We start from the raw sequence: 17,042 nt of genomic DNA on the forward strand, positions 1-17,042 counted from the left end.
TGGAATAGGTAGATATCTTTACCTTTAGAAAGATTGTTTAAAATCATATTTTCATTTTATAGAAGTTGTTTTTCATTGATATACATTTGTACTCAGCTAGAAATTTTCCCCAAAATCCTTCCCCCAAGTATCTCTTATAATCTTTCTCTATAACATCTCTTTCATATGTTTCCTCTCCCTTCACACCGCTACCAACTCAATTCAGTCCCTCATCAACTCTCAGCTGGACTATTTCAAGTCTTTTTTTTTTTTTGGGGGGGGCAATGAGGGTTAAGTGACTTGCCCAGGATCACACAGCTAGTAAGTGTCAAGTGTCTGAGGCCGGATTTGAACTCAGGTAACTCCTGAAACCAGTGCCTGTGCTTTATCCACTGTACTACCTAGCTGTCCCCTATTTCAATAGTCTTTTTTGTTTTTGTTTTTGTTTTTGCGGGGCAATGATGGTTAAGTGATCAATAATCTTTTTTTTTTTTTTTTTTGCGGGGCAATAGGGGTTAAGTGGCTTGCCCAGGGTCACACAGCAAGTTAAGTGTCAAGTGTCTGAGACTGGATTTGAACTTAGGTACTCCTGAATCCAAGGTGGGTGCTTTATCCACTGCGCCACCTAGCTGCCCCGATTAATAGTCTTTTTTTTTTTTTTTACATATAAGGTATTTTATTTTTTCCGTTACATGTAAAGATAGTTCTCAACTTTTGTTTATACAAGCTTTACAATTTCAGATTTTTCTCCCTCCCTCCCCTCCCTCCCCCCCTCCCCTAGACAGCAGGTAATCTGATATAGGTTATATCTATATACATATAGATATAGATATATAGATATATATCTATACACACATATCTATATACACATAACAACATTAATCCTATTTCTGCATTAATCCTGTTATAAGAGAAAAAATCAGAGCAGTAATGCAAAACCTCAAAATTAAAAAAAAACAACAACAGCACCCAAAACAAAAGAAATAGTATGGTTCAATCAGCATCTATACTCCACAGTTCTTTTTTTTTTTTTTCTTGGATTTGGAGATCCTCTTCTATCATGAGTTCCCTGGAACTCTTCTGTACCATTGCATTGGTGAGAAGAATATAGTCTATCACAGTAGGTCAACACTCAATGTTGATGATACTGTGTACAATCTGATTAATAGTCTTTTAATGGGTCTCTGCATCATCTCTTTCCATTCTAATCCACTTTTTTGGAAGTTTAAAAAAAATCTGAACTTGATGAACATCAAATAAAATGAGCATTCCTCATACACAGAAAAGAAAAAGATTGTACATGAAACTGCATATCTCCATTATGTACAGTTTGCTTTTCTTTTTATAGAATAAATCTAAAATGTAATTTTCAAAGCTACCCTTCTTGTTTGTGACTTTTTTCTGACCTTCCTTAGGTTGTCCTGGCTGTTCCAAGAATAATACATTACATATCTCGGCTCTGGACATTTTCTCTGGTTGTCCCCAATGCCTGGAACATTCTCTTTCCTCTGCCCTGAGTACTGATCTCCCTGGCTTCCTTTAAGTCCAAACTAAAATCCCATCTCCTACAGGAAGCATTTCCTAATGTATCTTAATTCCAGTGCCTTTCCTCTGTTAATTATTTCCTATTTATCCTGTATATAACTTGATCTGTATATATTTATTTGCATGTTGTCTCCCCCATTAGATTGTAAGCTCCTTGAGGGAAGAGATTGTCTTTTGCCCCTTTTTGTATCTTCAGCACTTAGCAGAATCCTTGGCACATCGTAGGCACTTAAAATGTTTGTTGGCTGATAGATTTGCTTCTGTGCATTCAAAAAATGTTTCTTTTCTTTTTCTTTTGCTTGTCTACAATCCATTTTCCTCATCTTCTAAAGTGATTTTGCTAAAGTGTAGGGCTGACCATATCACCTCCCTGCTTTCTGCCGAACTGCAGTTCCCTTCAGGATCAAATATAAAGTCTTTTGTTTGGTATTTAAAACTCTTCCCACCCTGGGTCCTTCCTGACCTGATTTTCTTACATTGTACACCAGTTATCTACTCCATTGGCCTGCTTGATTTTTCTAGAACACAATCCAATTTGTAGCAGCTGTTCCCTATGTCTTCAATGCTCCCTTCCAGCCTCTGACTCTTAACATCCCTGGTTTCCTTTAAAATTCCTTTAAGACTACCTCCTCAGGGCAGCTAGATGGCACAGGGGATAGAGCATGGGCCCTGGATTCAGGAGGACCTGAGTTCAAATCTGGCCTCAGACACTTGACACTTACTAGCTGTGTGACCCTGGGCAAGTCACCTAACCCTCATTGCCCTGCCCCCCTCTCAAAAAAAGACTACTTCCTCAGGGACCTTCTTATGGTTCCCCGTAGCTACAGGTGCTATTCCTCCTATGATGCTCTTTCATCTCCTCTGTATTTCTTTATCTTAAACAATCTGTCATCTTCCTCATCAAAATGTAAGCCCCTTGGGGGAAGGGACTGTTTGGTTTCTCTCTCTTTCTCTCTTTCTTTCTTTTTCTTCCTTCCTTCCTTCCTTTCATTTTTTTCTTTGCATCCCCAGGGCTTAGCACAGTGCCTAACACTGAATAAATTCTTGCTCAATTGATTGGTTTATTTTGCTAGTTCTCATTAAATACCAGATTCTCCCCTCTCTCTTTTGTGGTTGTTTAATCGTTTCAGTCATGTCTGACTCTTCATGACCCCGTTTGGGGTTTTCTTGGATAAGATACTGGAGTGGTTTGCCATTTCCTTCTCCAGCTCATTTTACAGATGAGGAAATTGAGGCAGAAAGGATTAAGTGACTTGCCCAGAGTCACACAGCTACTAAGTGTCTGAGGCCAGATTTGAACTCAGGGAGACTCATCTTCTTGACTCCTGGCCTGGCACTCTATCCACTGTAACACGTAGCTGCCCCTTCTCTATCTCCTATCCTATCTTAAGGAAAGGCATATCGGTTTTATTGAGTGAGATTCAGGCTACCACAACATTCTATGGTCACGTTCTCAATATCCAGGAGCATTACTGGCTGATAAGGAAAATTAAAGAGCCCTTCCCAGAGTAGTGTTGTGGACAGTTACCTGGCTGACTGAAGGTGGGAGCTCTATATTTTCAGATGGTAGGGAGGGAGGGAGGTAGAACAAACCATCATCAGATAGAATTGTCAGCTCCTAAAGAATTGAAATTAGCATCACACTAGCACAACAGAAGTGCAATGAACTTCTTTTTTTTCTTTTTTTGTGGGGCAATGGGGGTTAAGTGATTTGCCTAGGGTCATACAGCTAGTACCTGATTTGAACTCAGGTACTCCTGAATCCAAGGCTGGTGCTTTATGCACTGCACCACCTAGCTGACCCCGGAATGAACTTCTGAGTGGGCCTGTTGGTAATACTCCTCAAAGAGTGGGCAAAGAAGTGTCAAATTCAGGATACAAAAGTGTTTCTGGGGAAAAAGAATATCAGAGTAGGATCCTGAGAAACTCCCTGATTCCCTCTCCTGTTCTAACATAGGGGAAAGGGGTGGAGAGAGGTGAGAAGAGATATATGTGCCATTGAAGTAGGAAAGAAAAGAGAGCCAGAGTTCTTTTTCTCTGGGGGCTCTAAGTTGATCTAGAACCCTCACAGATTTCTTCTAGTCTGAGAGTTCTAGATTGGGAAACTTGAGAAGAATATATGGGTGGTGTTTATCAAGGTGGCTCTCCAATTTGCCAAGAAGTTCAGGGCAGGTTAGGCCAGCTAGGAAGTACAGTGGATAAAGCACTGGCCCTGGATTCAGGAGGACCTGAGTTCAAATCCAGTCTCAGACACTTGACACTGACTAGCTGTGTAACCCTGGGCAAGTCACTTAACCCTCATTGCCCCACAAAAAAAAAGAAGAAGAAGAAGAAGTTCAGCGCAGCATACAGCTCTCCTCAAGCTAATTTCTAGTTGGCCAGATTCCCTAACTCCTCTCTAGACCCATGTGGGTGATTAGAATGGCCCCAGGGATACAGGGAAGGAAGGACTCTAGAAGGAATGGCTCTGAGATCCTCAAGTGGAGCTGCTCCTCCTAATAATTCTCTCCAGTTCCCCATATCTCATACTCTCCTCTTGGGCCATCAATCCCTTCATTCTGGGTATCTTCCATGAAGATAGCTCAACAACCCTCAGAATAACCTCAAGCTCTGGTTGGAAGGTGCTCCTGAAATTTGGAGTCCTCCAGAAAAGGAAGGTGATACCTCATTGTAGATACTCAATTTTAGTCACCTAGCTGTATTCCTTCATTATGGACTATGATCTTTTTTTCCCCTAGGTTCTTGGTTTAAAGTCAGGACACCCCTTTGTGCATTATCTTTTTTTTTTTTTAAGTGAGACAATTGGGGTTAAGTGACTTGCCCAGGGTCACACAGCTAGTTAAGTATTAAGTGTCTGAGGCTGGATTTGAACTCAGGTACTCCTGATTCCAGGGCGGGTGCTCTATCCACTGCGCCATCTAGCTGCCCCTGTGCATTATCTTGATTACATTTTCCTGCTGAGGTTAAGAGGACACAATTCCAAGCATCCCATAAGTTAATGAGTACAGATGACTTGTGATTCAGTACCCAAATGAGGTTTATGTGTCCCTGGAATCTATAATGGATTTTTGAAAACAATTAACTTAATTGCACTGCAGATGAGAAAAGTCAATAAAATGCTGACACCCAGACAGCCACTTCCAATGGCAGACAGGAAGAAGCTCCAGGAGACAGGTCCTAACAAGCCAATGTGTCCAACCTTCCTGATCCTGTCAAATAGTGGTGCCCTTCCTAAGTAATTCACATTTATATTGTTCTATAAATTGTCTAGACTTAAGAAAGTGATTGAGAAAATGTTAATGATTCAGATCAAACTTAAACAATAAGATTTCTTCCCTATGGCTTAAACTTCCATTTTCTTGGAGCTGAAGGAACCTCGGCTGAGGGAAAGGGCTGCTTGTGGAATTGAGTCTGCCTGCGGCCATCCCCTAGTATTTTCTACTTTCCTCTTCTGCAGGACTGACTATGGGTAACAGTGATGTGTCTGTCTGGGTTGAAACCAAGGAAGGAGATGGATAAATGGTCTGGATGAAGAGAGAATGTTTAGAGTAACTGAATTCTGGGATTGATTTTAGAAACCATCACCTAACCGGCTGTATGAACCTAATGAAGAGTATACCCTAGGAGAGCTTCCTTCAACTAGAGACTAATAATAATAATAATAACAATAATAATAATAATAATAAACAACTAGCTTATATATTAACACTTTAAAGTTTGCAAAATGCTTTGCAAATGTTACCCCATTTTGCATATCATATTGCTGGATGGAAAGAGAATTTGGAACTCAAAATTTTAGAAGTGAATGTTTTTAAAAAATTGACAAAAACATTAAAAATTCTTTTTTCCTCACGATTTCCTTATTTTAGCCTCACACCAACTCTGGGAGATAGATGTTATTATCTCCATTTTGCAAATGAAGAAACTGAGGGAGACAGATTAAATTACCAGAATCATATAGCTAGTTAAAGGCCAGATTTAAACTCAGGTCTTCCTGACTCCAGGCCAAGTGCTCTGTCTACCGTGCCACCTACTTGCCTATATATTAGGCTCATGTCCTCTGGGCCCATAGCCTTCTCCGGAGAGCAGATGCCTCAGGATCTGAACTTACCTTGTCCCCAGGGATTAAAGAGTAGTGTGAAGTGGCCCAGGGGAAATTGAGTCCTTCGAGAGACCCGAAGCAGGAGGGAGTAGTGGCCAATGATGGCATCAGCGGGTGTGGTCACTGAGAGGGTCCAGGTTTGGAAATCTCTGTCTTCTACTGCTGCACTCCACCATTTAGGGTTACCTTGGCTGGTGATTGGGAATTTGACTTTGGTTCTGTTTGTCTTGGAAGGCTGCTTTCCTGAAGGGACACAAAGAAATCAATCTTGGTATCTTTGGTGATAACTCAGAGTGAGAAGGACAGAATAATAACAAGTCAGTAGTGTGAGTGGAAATTAATTGGGATGTGAGGTATAGAGAGATGTGTGTTCAAATATACTTCATCAGGGCAGCTAGGTGACATACCAGGCCTGGACTCAGGAGGACCTGAATTTAAACCTGGCCATCCCCTAGTATTTTTGCCTCCAATATGTGTATGCACACACACACATATAACACATACACATATATATGTATATATATGCTCTCATACATATTATATATACACACATTATATATGTGTATATGGACCAGAGGAAAATAAATGGAATCCTCTTGTTGGAGAGGCAGTGGAGTAAAGTAGGTTGAGAGCCAAAACCAGAGTCAGGAAGACCTGGGTTCAAGTTTTGTCTGTGATACACAATGGCTCCGTGACCTTGAATAAGTCATCTCTCAAGGTCCCAGGCAACTCTCAAAGACTCTCTTCTTTTTTTTTCCTTCTTTTTTTTTTGGGGGGGTGGAGCAATGAGGGTTAAGTGGTGACTTACCCAGGGCCACACAGCCAGTAAGTGTCAAGTGTCTGAGGTCAAATTTGAACTCAGGTCCTCCTGAATCCAGGGTCGGTGCTTTATCTACTGCGCCACCTACCTGCCCTCTCAAAGACTCTTTTCAGAACAATTATGGTTCCATTTTGGTAGATGAAGTTTTTTTACTGGAGTTCCCTATACTAGGTCTGCTTTTAAAAAAATCTCTATATATGATAATATCTATATCAATATCTTTATGTCAGTGCTGATAGAGCAAGCCCAAATAATAGCAAATGTTTCAGAATGTCTTCATCTATCTTCCTCTTCCTCTTCCTTCTTCTTCGATAATATAGAGCATAGAGTACAGTACTGGGATCTGAGTCAGGAAGGAAGTTGTTGCTGTTTAGGCATTTCAGTTGTGTCTGACTTTGTGACTCCATTCAAATCCTCCTTTGGACATTTATCAGCTGTATGACTCTGGTTTCCTTATCTGTAGAGTGGGAACAATCATATCTATTGTCCCTACCTCTAGAAGGCTGTGTAATGGGGGTCAGATTAGAGAATGTGGTGAACTGACTTGGCAAACTTTAAAACTGGTCATTATTATTCCATTAGACTTTCTTCAAAATTCTTCAAGATAGGTGGGTTAGGCATAATTATTATTATTATGGCCATATGCCAAGTGGGAAAATTGAGGTCTGGAGAGTGCCCGGGTCACATAGTTAGCTTTTGATTTTTTCGGCGGGGGGAGGCTAAGGCAGTGAGGGTTAAATGACTTGCCCAGGGTTACACAGCTAGTAAGCGTCAAGTGTCTGAGGCTGGATTTAAACTCAGGACCTCCTGAATCCAGGGCCAGTGCTTTATCCACTGCGCCACCTAACTGCTCCATGTTAGTTAGTTAGTTAGTTAGTTAGTTAGTTAGTTAGTGGTGATGCTATGCCTGAAATACAGGTCCCCTGATTCCAAGTTTGATACTCTTTCCACTGTTCCAGAGTACTCAGCTCAACAGCTCACACCCGAGTTAATAATAACAATAACAACAGCAATAGTAATAACTAACATTTATTTATTTACTCTGTGCCAGGCCCTTTACAATTATTACCTCATTTGATCCTCACAACAAACCTTGGAAGTAGATACTGTCCTCCCATTTTACAGGTGAGGAAACTGAAGCAAGCGGAGTGATTTTCCCAGGGTCACACAGCTAGTAAGTATGTGAACCTGGATTTATTTTTATTTTTATTTGTGGGGCAATGAGGGTTAAGTGACTTGCCCAGGATCACACAGCTACTATGTGTCAAATGTCTGAGGCCAGTTTGAATTCAGGTCCTCCCTGAATTCAGGGCTGGTGCTCTATCCACTGTGCCACCTAACTGTCCCCTATTAGCCTGGATTTAAACTCAGGTCCTCTTACCTCAAGACTAAGTGATCTATCCACCCAGTTGTACCACCCAGCTGCCTCATAGTTGAGCAACTTTCTTCAAACACCCCCAACCTCCAACCTCAATCCATTTCTTGTTTTACTTTTCCCTTTAATCCAGAAAAGTAGAATTTAGTATTTTAAAAGTACAGTCAGGGTCAGAGTATCCCTCAGGGTCCTAGTGATATTGCCTATGGCCTGTACTTTTTGAAAGCAGAGGAAAAAGCGGTGTGGGTAGAGGCACCAAACTCTCTTGAGCTGAACTGTCCTTACCTTGCCTTTCAGTGATATCCTACCACTAATAATTTGGTTCCCCATCTCTACAAGTTCTATCACTTGGGCGTTTCATAGCCCCATGATCCTAGCCAGTGGCCTGGCGCCAGTGATTTGGGCCAGTCTGCTAGTTGGAGGGTATCTAATATGGGATATGATTGTGCCTCTACCCTTCAGTGCCTTACCACACAGGGAAGGAAAGGGACAGGAACAAGTATTTATTGAGCACCTACTATGTGCCAAGGACTTGTCCAGGGTTACAAAGCTATTATCCGAGGATAGATTTAAACTCAGAACCCAGCACTGTATCTACTGTACCACAGGCTGCTTCTAAATGGACCAGAAGGGCAATATTTCCTAGGCACGTTACCTACCTGTTTGAGCCACAAGGGTGACCTTCTTTAAAGCCCGAATAAATCCTCGAACCAGTGGGTGGAAGTGCAGGGTGATGGTGAAGGGTTGCCCTCTTCGAACAATGAGGCGCCTGGAGCTGATCTCCTCGGTGTGATGTTCCTCATTGTTTCTGGCTATGTGCAGGTCACAGCTACTGACATACAAGGCTGTTTGGGGGAAATGACATTGTGAGGTTTGGTCTTCAGTCAAGCACCACACTCATTCTAGTTGCTGACAGTCTTTTCTAACCACAGTGCAAAAACCTACAACCTACACCTCTGGTGTCTCATAACCAGAGACCCGCAGCCTCTCCCATCACAGATACTCATAGTTATCACTTCATATCCTAGGGGCTAGGGGTGTGGTACACAAGTGATCTAGAAAATCCAAATAAAATATTTCGACCCTCCTTTTATACCTAGAGAAGAGTCTGATTTTTTTTCTTTTTTCTTTTGTGGGTTGTTCATTGTAAAATTTGGCTTAGTATTTGTTCATTAGACTCTGTGTCGTCTAATGGTTTTCTAGCAAAACTCCTCCCAAATTCCCATTAATTCCTTACGCCCACCCATGATACATCAAAACTTCGCTGGGGAATGGGGAAAGTCACAATGTGGAAGGGATAACTATTTCTATTGACTCTTGTAGACTTTGAGAGAGCTTTACAGATCATTGTCCAGGGGAAGAAACTGAAGGGTAAACAACAGTGTACAGTGATTTATCTAGAGAAGGGAAGGGACAAGAATTTATTAAGCACCTACTATGTGCCAGACATTGTATTAAGAGCTTTACAAAAATTTTTTCATTTGACCTTCATAATAGGCAGATGCTATTGTTACTCCCATTTTACTTCTGGGGAAACTGAAGCAAACAGAGGCTAAGGGACTTACCCCAAGTTATACAGCTAATAAATATCTGAAGACTCAGGTCTTCTTGACTCCAAGTTCAGTGTTCTATCTACTGCGCCATCTAGCTGCCTTTGACCTAAATGCTCATAGGACTTCCCCATAGCAGCATTTCATTCATATCATGGTAGCTTTTTGAGGTAATGAAGGAATAAGGAATATTATGATTTATTGGTTGTTGTTGTTAAATCATTTCAATTGTGTCTGACTCTCTGTGACCCCATTTAGGGTTTTCTTGGTAGAGATACTGCAGTGGTTTGCCATTTCCTTCTCCAGCTCATTTTACAGATGAGGAAACTGAAGTAAACAGGGTTAAGTGACTTTTCTAGGGTCATACAGCCATTAAGTATCTGAGACCAGATTTGAACTCAGGTCTTCCTGACACTATTCCCAACACTTTATCCACTGACCACCTAGCTGCCCCATATTATGATTAGCTGATGGGTATTCTCATTTTCAAGATAGGAAAAGCAGAATAACTAAAGAGTCTATTCCTTTTGGCTTAACAAACACTTATTAAAAGCCTATTACATGCAATGTTTCTCAATAAATAAAATGAAAGGAGAAATGTCTAAGGAAGTTGAGGTACATGAATATAATGGTATAATGATAATAGCTAATATTTATATAGCACCCACTATATATGCCAGGTACTGTGCTAAGCCCAATACAATTATCATCTCATTTGATGAACTCCCTCCTCCACTCTGTTTACTGGTTTCCTTTTAGTCCCAACTAAAATCCCACCTCCTACAAGAAGCCTTCCCCAACCCCTCTTAATTCCAGTGCCTTCTCTCTGTTCGTTACAGTTGCCTTTCCATATCGCAGGGGTTGGGGCACCCTCACAATCTGGGAAATCCATGTAAAATTTTTTGGCTCTCTCATCGTTCTAGAGAAGAAGTCTGAATTATTATGGTATTAAAAGATAAAATATGTTGACATTATACAATACTATACATATATTTTATGCATTTCTGAGTTTCTAAATCTTTTCTGTGTCTCTTGCCAACATTAAAAAAAAATAAACAGCCAATTTGCACTGGCTGCCCCCCATGTCTTCAATGCTCACTCCCAACCTCTAACTCTTAGCTTTCCTGGTTTCCTTTAAGATTCAGTTCAAGCACCATCTCCCCAAGAACTCTCTCTTGATTTCTTCTAGCTACTGGTGCCAACCCCTCTAAGATGCCCTTTCGTCTCCTCTGTTATTTTTAAAATCTTGAGGGAGACCTCATTGAAATGTAAGCTCCTTGAGGGCAGGGACTGTTTTTTTTTGTTGCTTTTTGCAACCCCAGGGCTTAGCACAATGCCTGGTACATAGTAGGTACTCAATAAATGTTTATTGAATTGGATTGGAAAAGGAGGAGGAGGAGGAGAAGGAGTATGATGGTGATGGTGATGATGATAACTCATAATGATACAAGAGAAAGAACACTATGTCTGATATTCCCTGTGGGAAGTTGGGCAAGTCACTGAATCTCCCTGGGTATCTTCCTCATCTTCCTCATGTATAAAATGAAGAGGTTGGATCAGGTGACCTCCAAGATCCCTTTCTACTCTAGATCTAGGACCTGTGATCAAGGATCTACAGAACGATAGCCCTGGACAAGGTGACTCTGAGGCCTATTCTGTTTCTAAATCTTGTCATCCTGTGGATGAGATCAACAGAGGAGAGGCCATAGAGAGATAGAGAAAAGAAACTTAATGAATCCAAGGTAGATGTGAGTGGGAGATAAGATGATGCTAGAGGGGGCAGTTAGGTGGCGCAGTGGATAGAACGCTGGCCCTGGATTCAGGAGGACCTGAGTTCAAATTTGGCCTCAGACACTTGACACTTACTAGCTGTGTGACACTGGGCAAGTCACTTAACCCTTATTGCCCTGGCCCCCGCTCCCAAAAGATGATGTTAGAAAGTTTGTGGTTGTTTTTGCTTTTCTTGCAGGGAAGAGTTGCTTTAAGTGTCTGAAGTAATATGCTTTTTGATGAGAAGGCAATTGGGCATTTACTTATTAGTTTGATGGGTGCCCTTCACTTTTTGCCCTTTTCTAATGGATCTTGCCATAATTAGGACCTGTATAGTGAAATAATCAGATTCACTCAGTGTCTTTTTAAAATTGAGCCTATTGACAATTAATTGATGCAATCCTATAACTGCCCATGTTGTGATTCTTTGTCTCTGAATTTAGTTCAGAAATTTAGCTGGTTTGTAATGAGTTAAATTTAGAAAGCTAGTTCTCCTGTCAATCACTGTCCCATGCTTATGTCAAGGAAATCTATTATCCTTGAAGGGGGCACCAGGGAGTGTGTTCTAGTATCTTTATACCCCCAAGCTATCCTTCAAGGATGTCTTGTTCATTATCCAAAGAAGTCTGGTTTGCTATCTCTAGCGGTCCTCACAGATGAAGCAGGACTCAAACAATGAACATTTTTTAGTCACAGGAGGGAAGGAGAGGCTTTTGGTAGTTCTCATTCCCAATTTCCATCTAATCATATTTTCTGCCATCTATGATGTGAGCCTTTCTATTTTCTGTGTTCCCAAAAACTATAAAAGAGAGCTCTTCCCCTCATTAAGGATCTTAGCTTTGCTGGGGAAATTGAGGTCCTATTTATTGGTAAATTAGTGCTTTGCTAATAAATTGAACATACTCAGACTTTTGTGCCTCAGTTTACCTAATTTCAACCACAACAGTAATCGCCTGGAAGCATGGATTTTGCTTGACCTGCTTTGGAGAAGCAGTCCAACCCTGATGGCAAATCTCTTTTTTCTTTAAGGTAACTTTGAAAATTCAAGGGTCCATTTGAGAATTTGTTTTGCTTGACTATGCATATTTGTTACAAGGGTTTTGTTTTTCTTTCTTTACTTAAATATTTATTTCTATTTATTTTACTGTTTTTATTTAAATTTATTTATCCATACCCCCAAAGAGATCAGTGAAAGAGGAAAAGGATCCATGTGTGTAAAAATATTTATAGCAGCTCTTTTTGTAGGAGCAAAAGTTGGAAACTAAGAGGCTACCCACAACTGAGGAATGAACAAATTATGGTTATCTGAATGAAATGGAACATCAGTGTCCCATGAGAAATGATGAAAGGGATGGTTCTCAGTGAGAAACTAGAGAAGATTTGTATGAACTGATGCAGGGTGAAGTGAATGTATCCAGGAGAACAATTTATACAGTAAGAGAAACAATGTGAAGACAAACAACATTGAGAGACTTAAGAACTCTGATCAATGCAACAACCAACCACAATTTCAGAAGATGGATGATGAAGAATGCTACCCACCTCTTGCCAGAGAGACAATGGACTCAAAATGCAGAATGACACATGCATTTTTATGTGGCCAATGCAGGAATTTGTTTTGCTTGTTTGCGCATATTTCATATATAACCCCAGTCCCAAAGCATATGAGTATGGGAGTCTCTCCTTCTTGGTGGAGATCAATGCCCTAGGTCTGTATGAAAGGCAGGTAGAGGTGGTGATAACATGAGAGAAGAGAGCTCAAGAGTTCTTTAAGCTTTCAGTCTCTTCAGGTAACTTTAAGCTTTGGATGCTACAATTGCTTCAGGCTCTTTGGACTTACAGCCTTGAGAGAGAAGATGGAAGATGCCAGCTTCTCTTCAGGTTGCTTAAGGGTGAATAAGAATCTGGGAAGAAGACAATGTGAGAGGAGCTGGCCACTTTCATCACGTCCCTGACCAAAGATTGCTGCACTAGTGAACTTTGGGCGAGATCTAGGACTCTCTCTTGGTTGAACTGTAAACTCACTCCAAATGGGAGAGCTTCTTTATTCTGTATGGTCTCCTATGTATACTTTCTAATATTTCTATTTTGCTACCCATTTGGATAAATGGGTTTCTTGGCTCTTCTCTGTGTGTGTTTATTGTGGAACTGGTATTTGGTGGGAAAGGGGTCAATCCTTGAATATAAAGCTTGAAGGTCAATCCTCTTTCCTCCCAATAATGAAACAGTAATCAGAAGTTAGATTAAGCCTGAAAAACATTCTGCCTCCCTTTGAGTCACACAATGACACCCCCATACTACATGTAGGGGAACAGCTCTTGCAATGCATACAAGGTGGTGTGTGTGTGTGTGTGTGTGTGTGTGTTTGTGTGTTTTAATGGAGCTATGGTGGTGGAGAGAGAAAACAAATGCTTGTTAATTGAAAAAAATAAATTAAAAAAATAAAAACAAATTCAAGAGTCCTCCTAATTTAAACTGGCATCTTTCCCAATCCCCACAATCCTTTACCTTTAAGTCAGAAGAATGACAGATAAAGTTGAAGAGGTTAGAGATTAAGGACATGAGGGTGAATCATTTAATTTCTAATCTATCATTTTCTTTCTTTTTCTTCTCCCTCCCTTTTTTTTATTGATGTTGCTAACAAAAGAGGTCCATAAGTTTGCAGGTAACACCAAATTGAGAAGAGCAGCTATTGTCCTGGAGAGCTACATTCAAATTCAAAAATGACCTTGGTGAGTTGGAGAACTAGGCAGATAGAAACAAGATAAAAATGGAGATAGACAGTGCCAGATAATTTATTTAAGTAAAAAAATATATTTCACAAATGCAATATTGGACAGGATTGTCTTTGTGGAATCGTGACAGAGAGAAAGCCAGAAGTCTGAAAGCATTAACAAATGAGTATGAGTCAGCAACGGTTTAAAACCAGGGATTTTTATTACTATTATCTAATGAAATAATATTTGTAAAATGCTTAGCACAGTGGCTGGCGCATAGTAGGTTCTAATAAATGCTTATTCACTTCCTGTCCTTGTATTGTATAAAATCTCAGACTAATGAGAGGAGGTGGGGAATTGACTTCTCTTGGGTAGCTACAGGATCTTCTACCTTGGGTGGACATTGTAAAGGACATACTCATAATAGCAACCAAGAAAACCAGGGGCCAGCAGATCATTGTGTATTTGTAGTCATCGATCAATCAACAAGTATTTAATAATTGCCAACTAGATGGAACAGCAGATGGAGTGCTGGGCCTGAAGTCAGAAAGACTCATCTTCCTGAGTTAAAATCTGGCCTTATATGCTTACTAGCTGTGTGACCCAGGGAAAGTCACTTCACCCTGTCTGCCTCAGTTTCCTCACCTGTAAAATGGGCTCCAGAAGGAAATGACAAATTGCTCCAGCATCTTTGCTAAGAAAACTCCAAATGGGATCATGGAGAGTTGGATGTGACTAACAGCAACAACACAAGTTATAGAGTGGTTGTACGGTGATATAAGAGGAGGGACTTTCCACATTAGAACTTCCTTACATCAATGAAATTACATTTCCAGATTCCCCAAATCCCACTACAATGCCTCAAATAAAAAAAAAACACCCAAATTTGTGCATTTTGAAAAGGTCATATTAAAAAGTATCCCTCATCGCACCCCAGAAAGGTTTCTACTTCGCCTCTCCCTATTTTTGGCCCTGGCAGGTGTCTTCTCTCTACTGTGTCTGGATTTTAACTTTGGCACAAAGCTTTGAAAACAGGCAGTCAGTTGTTAAGTACCTAGTAGGTTCCAGGCATTATGGTAATCTCCTGGGATATAGAGAAAGATAAAAGACAATTCCTATTCTCAAGGGGTGGCTAGATGGCTCAGTGGATGGAGTCAGGAAGACTCAACTTCCTGAGTTCAAATTTGGCCTCAGATACATACTAGTAGTGTGACCCAGGGTAAGTCACTTAACCCTGTTTGCTTCAGTTTTCACATCTATAAAATGAACTGGTAAAAGAAATGTCAAACTAATCCAGTATCTTTGCCAAGAAAACCCACAAAGATTTTGAAGCAACTTAACTACACTAGGTTCTAGTCACTATGTTAATCCCCTGGGATACAAAGAAAGATAAAAGATAATTCCTATTCTTTTTTTTTTTTATTTTTTTTTTTACATTATGAGATATTTTATTTTTTCCGTTACATGTAAAGATAGTTCTCAACTTTTGTTTATACATGCTTTACAATTTCAGATTTTTCTCCCTCCCTCCCTCCCCTCCCTCCCGATAATTCCTATTCTTAAGGAGTTCACAGTCTAACAACATAATTCTACTTTTAATAAGATACTTTTTTCCTTTATAAATGTGAAGTCAAAATACTAAAACATACTTTTAAGTTTAGAAGTAGCTAAGCGTCTTAAACAAGGGCTTCTTACATTTTTTCAACTCACAACCCTGAGAAATTTTTATGCTACCATGGGTTTATAGGTATATAAAATAGGTATATGTAACCTTTTACTGTTGCCAAATTTTTCCCAACCCCCCATTCAGTTACATGACCCCATAACGGGGTTGTGACTCATAGTTTAAGAAGATTTATCTTAAAGAATTTGATTTCAGAAAGGAAATTGAAGTAGCTATAAAGGAACTACCAAAAGAAAGACCCTGGCCCAGATAGATTTACAGGCAAATGCTACTTATTGTTTAAAAAACAATTAATACCTATGTAGTGCAGTTTTTCTGAAAATTTGAGATAAAGTGTTCTATCAAGCTTCTTTTTAAAAATGAGACAAAAAATTTAAAAAAATATATAAATGAGACAAATAAAGACCCAGTACCCAAGTCAAGGAAGGACAAAAAAAAGAGAGAGGCCAATGAATGTCAATTTTAACATTTTAAATAACATCTTAGCAAAAGGATTACAGCAATATCTCCAAAAATATTATCCACTGTGATCAAATTAGATTTATGCCAGGGATACAAATATAGTTCAAAAGCAAGAAAATGATTAATACAGCTAATCATATTAAAAATTTAAAAAAAATCCAGCCAGCAATAGCATAATAAATCAAGATAATTCTTAATTTATCCAATGCCATTTATTCCCCACACACACACCCTTAAGCATTGGCCAAATACTTCCATCAAAAAATCCAGGTAAATACCTATAATGCCAGGTCACTCTTGGACAGGTTCCACAGCAGCAGACCATTGTTCCTTTTCTTTACTCCTCATTCCCTCCCCCCCACCTCCAGAAAGGATAAAGATGCCCATAGGCCCATACATTCATACTTAACTTCTTAAGTATTTTTGACTCTTCACAAATGAGGATGAGAAATTCACTTCCTGATTCCATCACTACCCTCAATGTCTTTACTTCTAATGGTACTTCTCATGCATGGAAAGACAGCATAGGCCGAGCTCACATCTAGCTTACCTTGTCCCATGGCTTCCAGTTCCTATTATTTACCCAATTGTGAGAGGGAGTCCACTGGTTCTCCAATCCTTCCTTCTGGACTGCCACTTTGAATCTATTTCCCAAGCTGACGGCTGAAGGGATAGAATGTGCTTTAAGAACCCGCTAATGTCAATGTCTTGTTTCCCCTTTTCCTTTTGGGGCCCTGGGCAGGCTCCATCTATCTCCTCTGTTCCCTCCCCTTGGTTATCTTACTGACCAGGTTGTCTAAAGATGAACCATTTTTCTTTTATCTTTGGACTCCATGCTGCGTGGGGTGGGTGTGTTCTCAGCCGAATAGGGAAAAGAGCCATAGACTTTCTTGGCCTTAGAGAAACATCACCCAAACTACCTATGCTGTCTCCCCCACAGTTCTCGCATTGCCTTAGATACAATGGAAATAAAAAGCCCAAGGAAAGAGGTATTTACAAGCATTTCCATTTCCAAACGTCAGGAAAAATTCTGTACAT

The 17,042-nt window shown here is 40.1% G+C and overlaps 1 protein-coding gene across 1 annotated transcript in view; it reads right to left on the minus strand.

The window, feature by feature from the left end:
- EPB42 (erythrocyte membrane protein band 4.2) overlaps positions 1 to 16,716 on the minus strand; it is a 33,787-nt gene extending 17,071 nt beyond the window's left edge. The window contains exons 1-3 of the mRNA XM_043986643.1: positions 16,555 to 16,716; positions 8,481 to 8,666; positions 5,636 to 5,869 (exon numbers count right to left, since the gene is read on the minus strand). Of these exons, the coding sequence (XP_043842578.1) occupies positions 5,636 to 5,869; positions 8,481 to 8,666; positions 16,555 to 16,564 (430 nt within the window). The 5' untranslated portion in view covers positions 16,565 to 16,716. The remainder of the gene's footprint in view (positions 1 to 5,635; positions 5,870 to 8,480; positions 8,667 to 16,554) is intronic.
- Between the last annotated feature and the right edge of the window lie 326 nt (positions 16,717 to 17,042).

This window comes from Dromiciops gliroides, chromosome 2 (genome assembly GCF_019393635.1).
Source record: "Dromiciops gliroides isolate mDroGli1 chromosome 2, mDroGli1.pri, whole genome shotgun sequence".
NCBI classification, from domain to species: domain Eukaryota; kingdom Metazoa; phylum Chordata; class Mammalia; order Microbiotheria; family Microbiotheriidae; genus Dromiciops; species Dromiciops gliroides.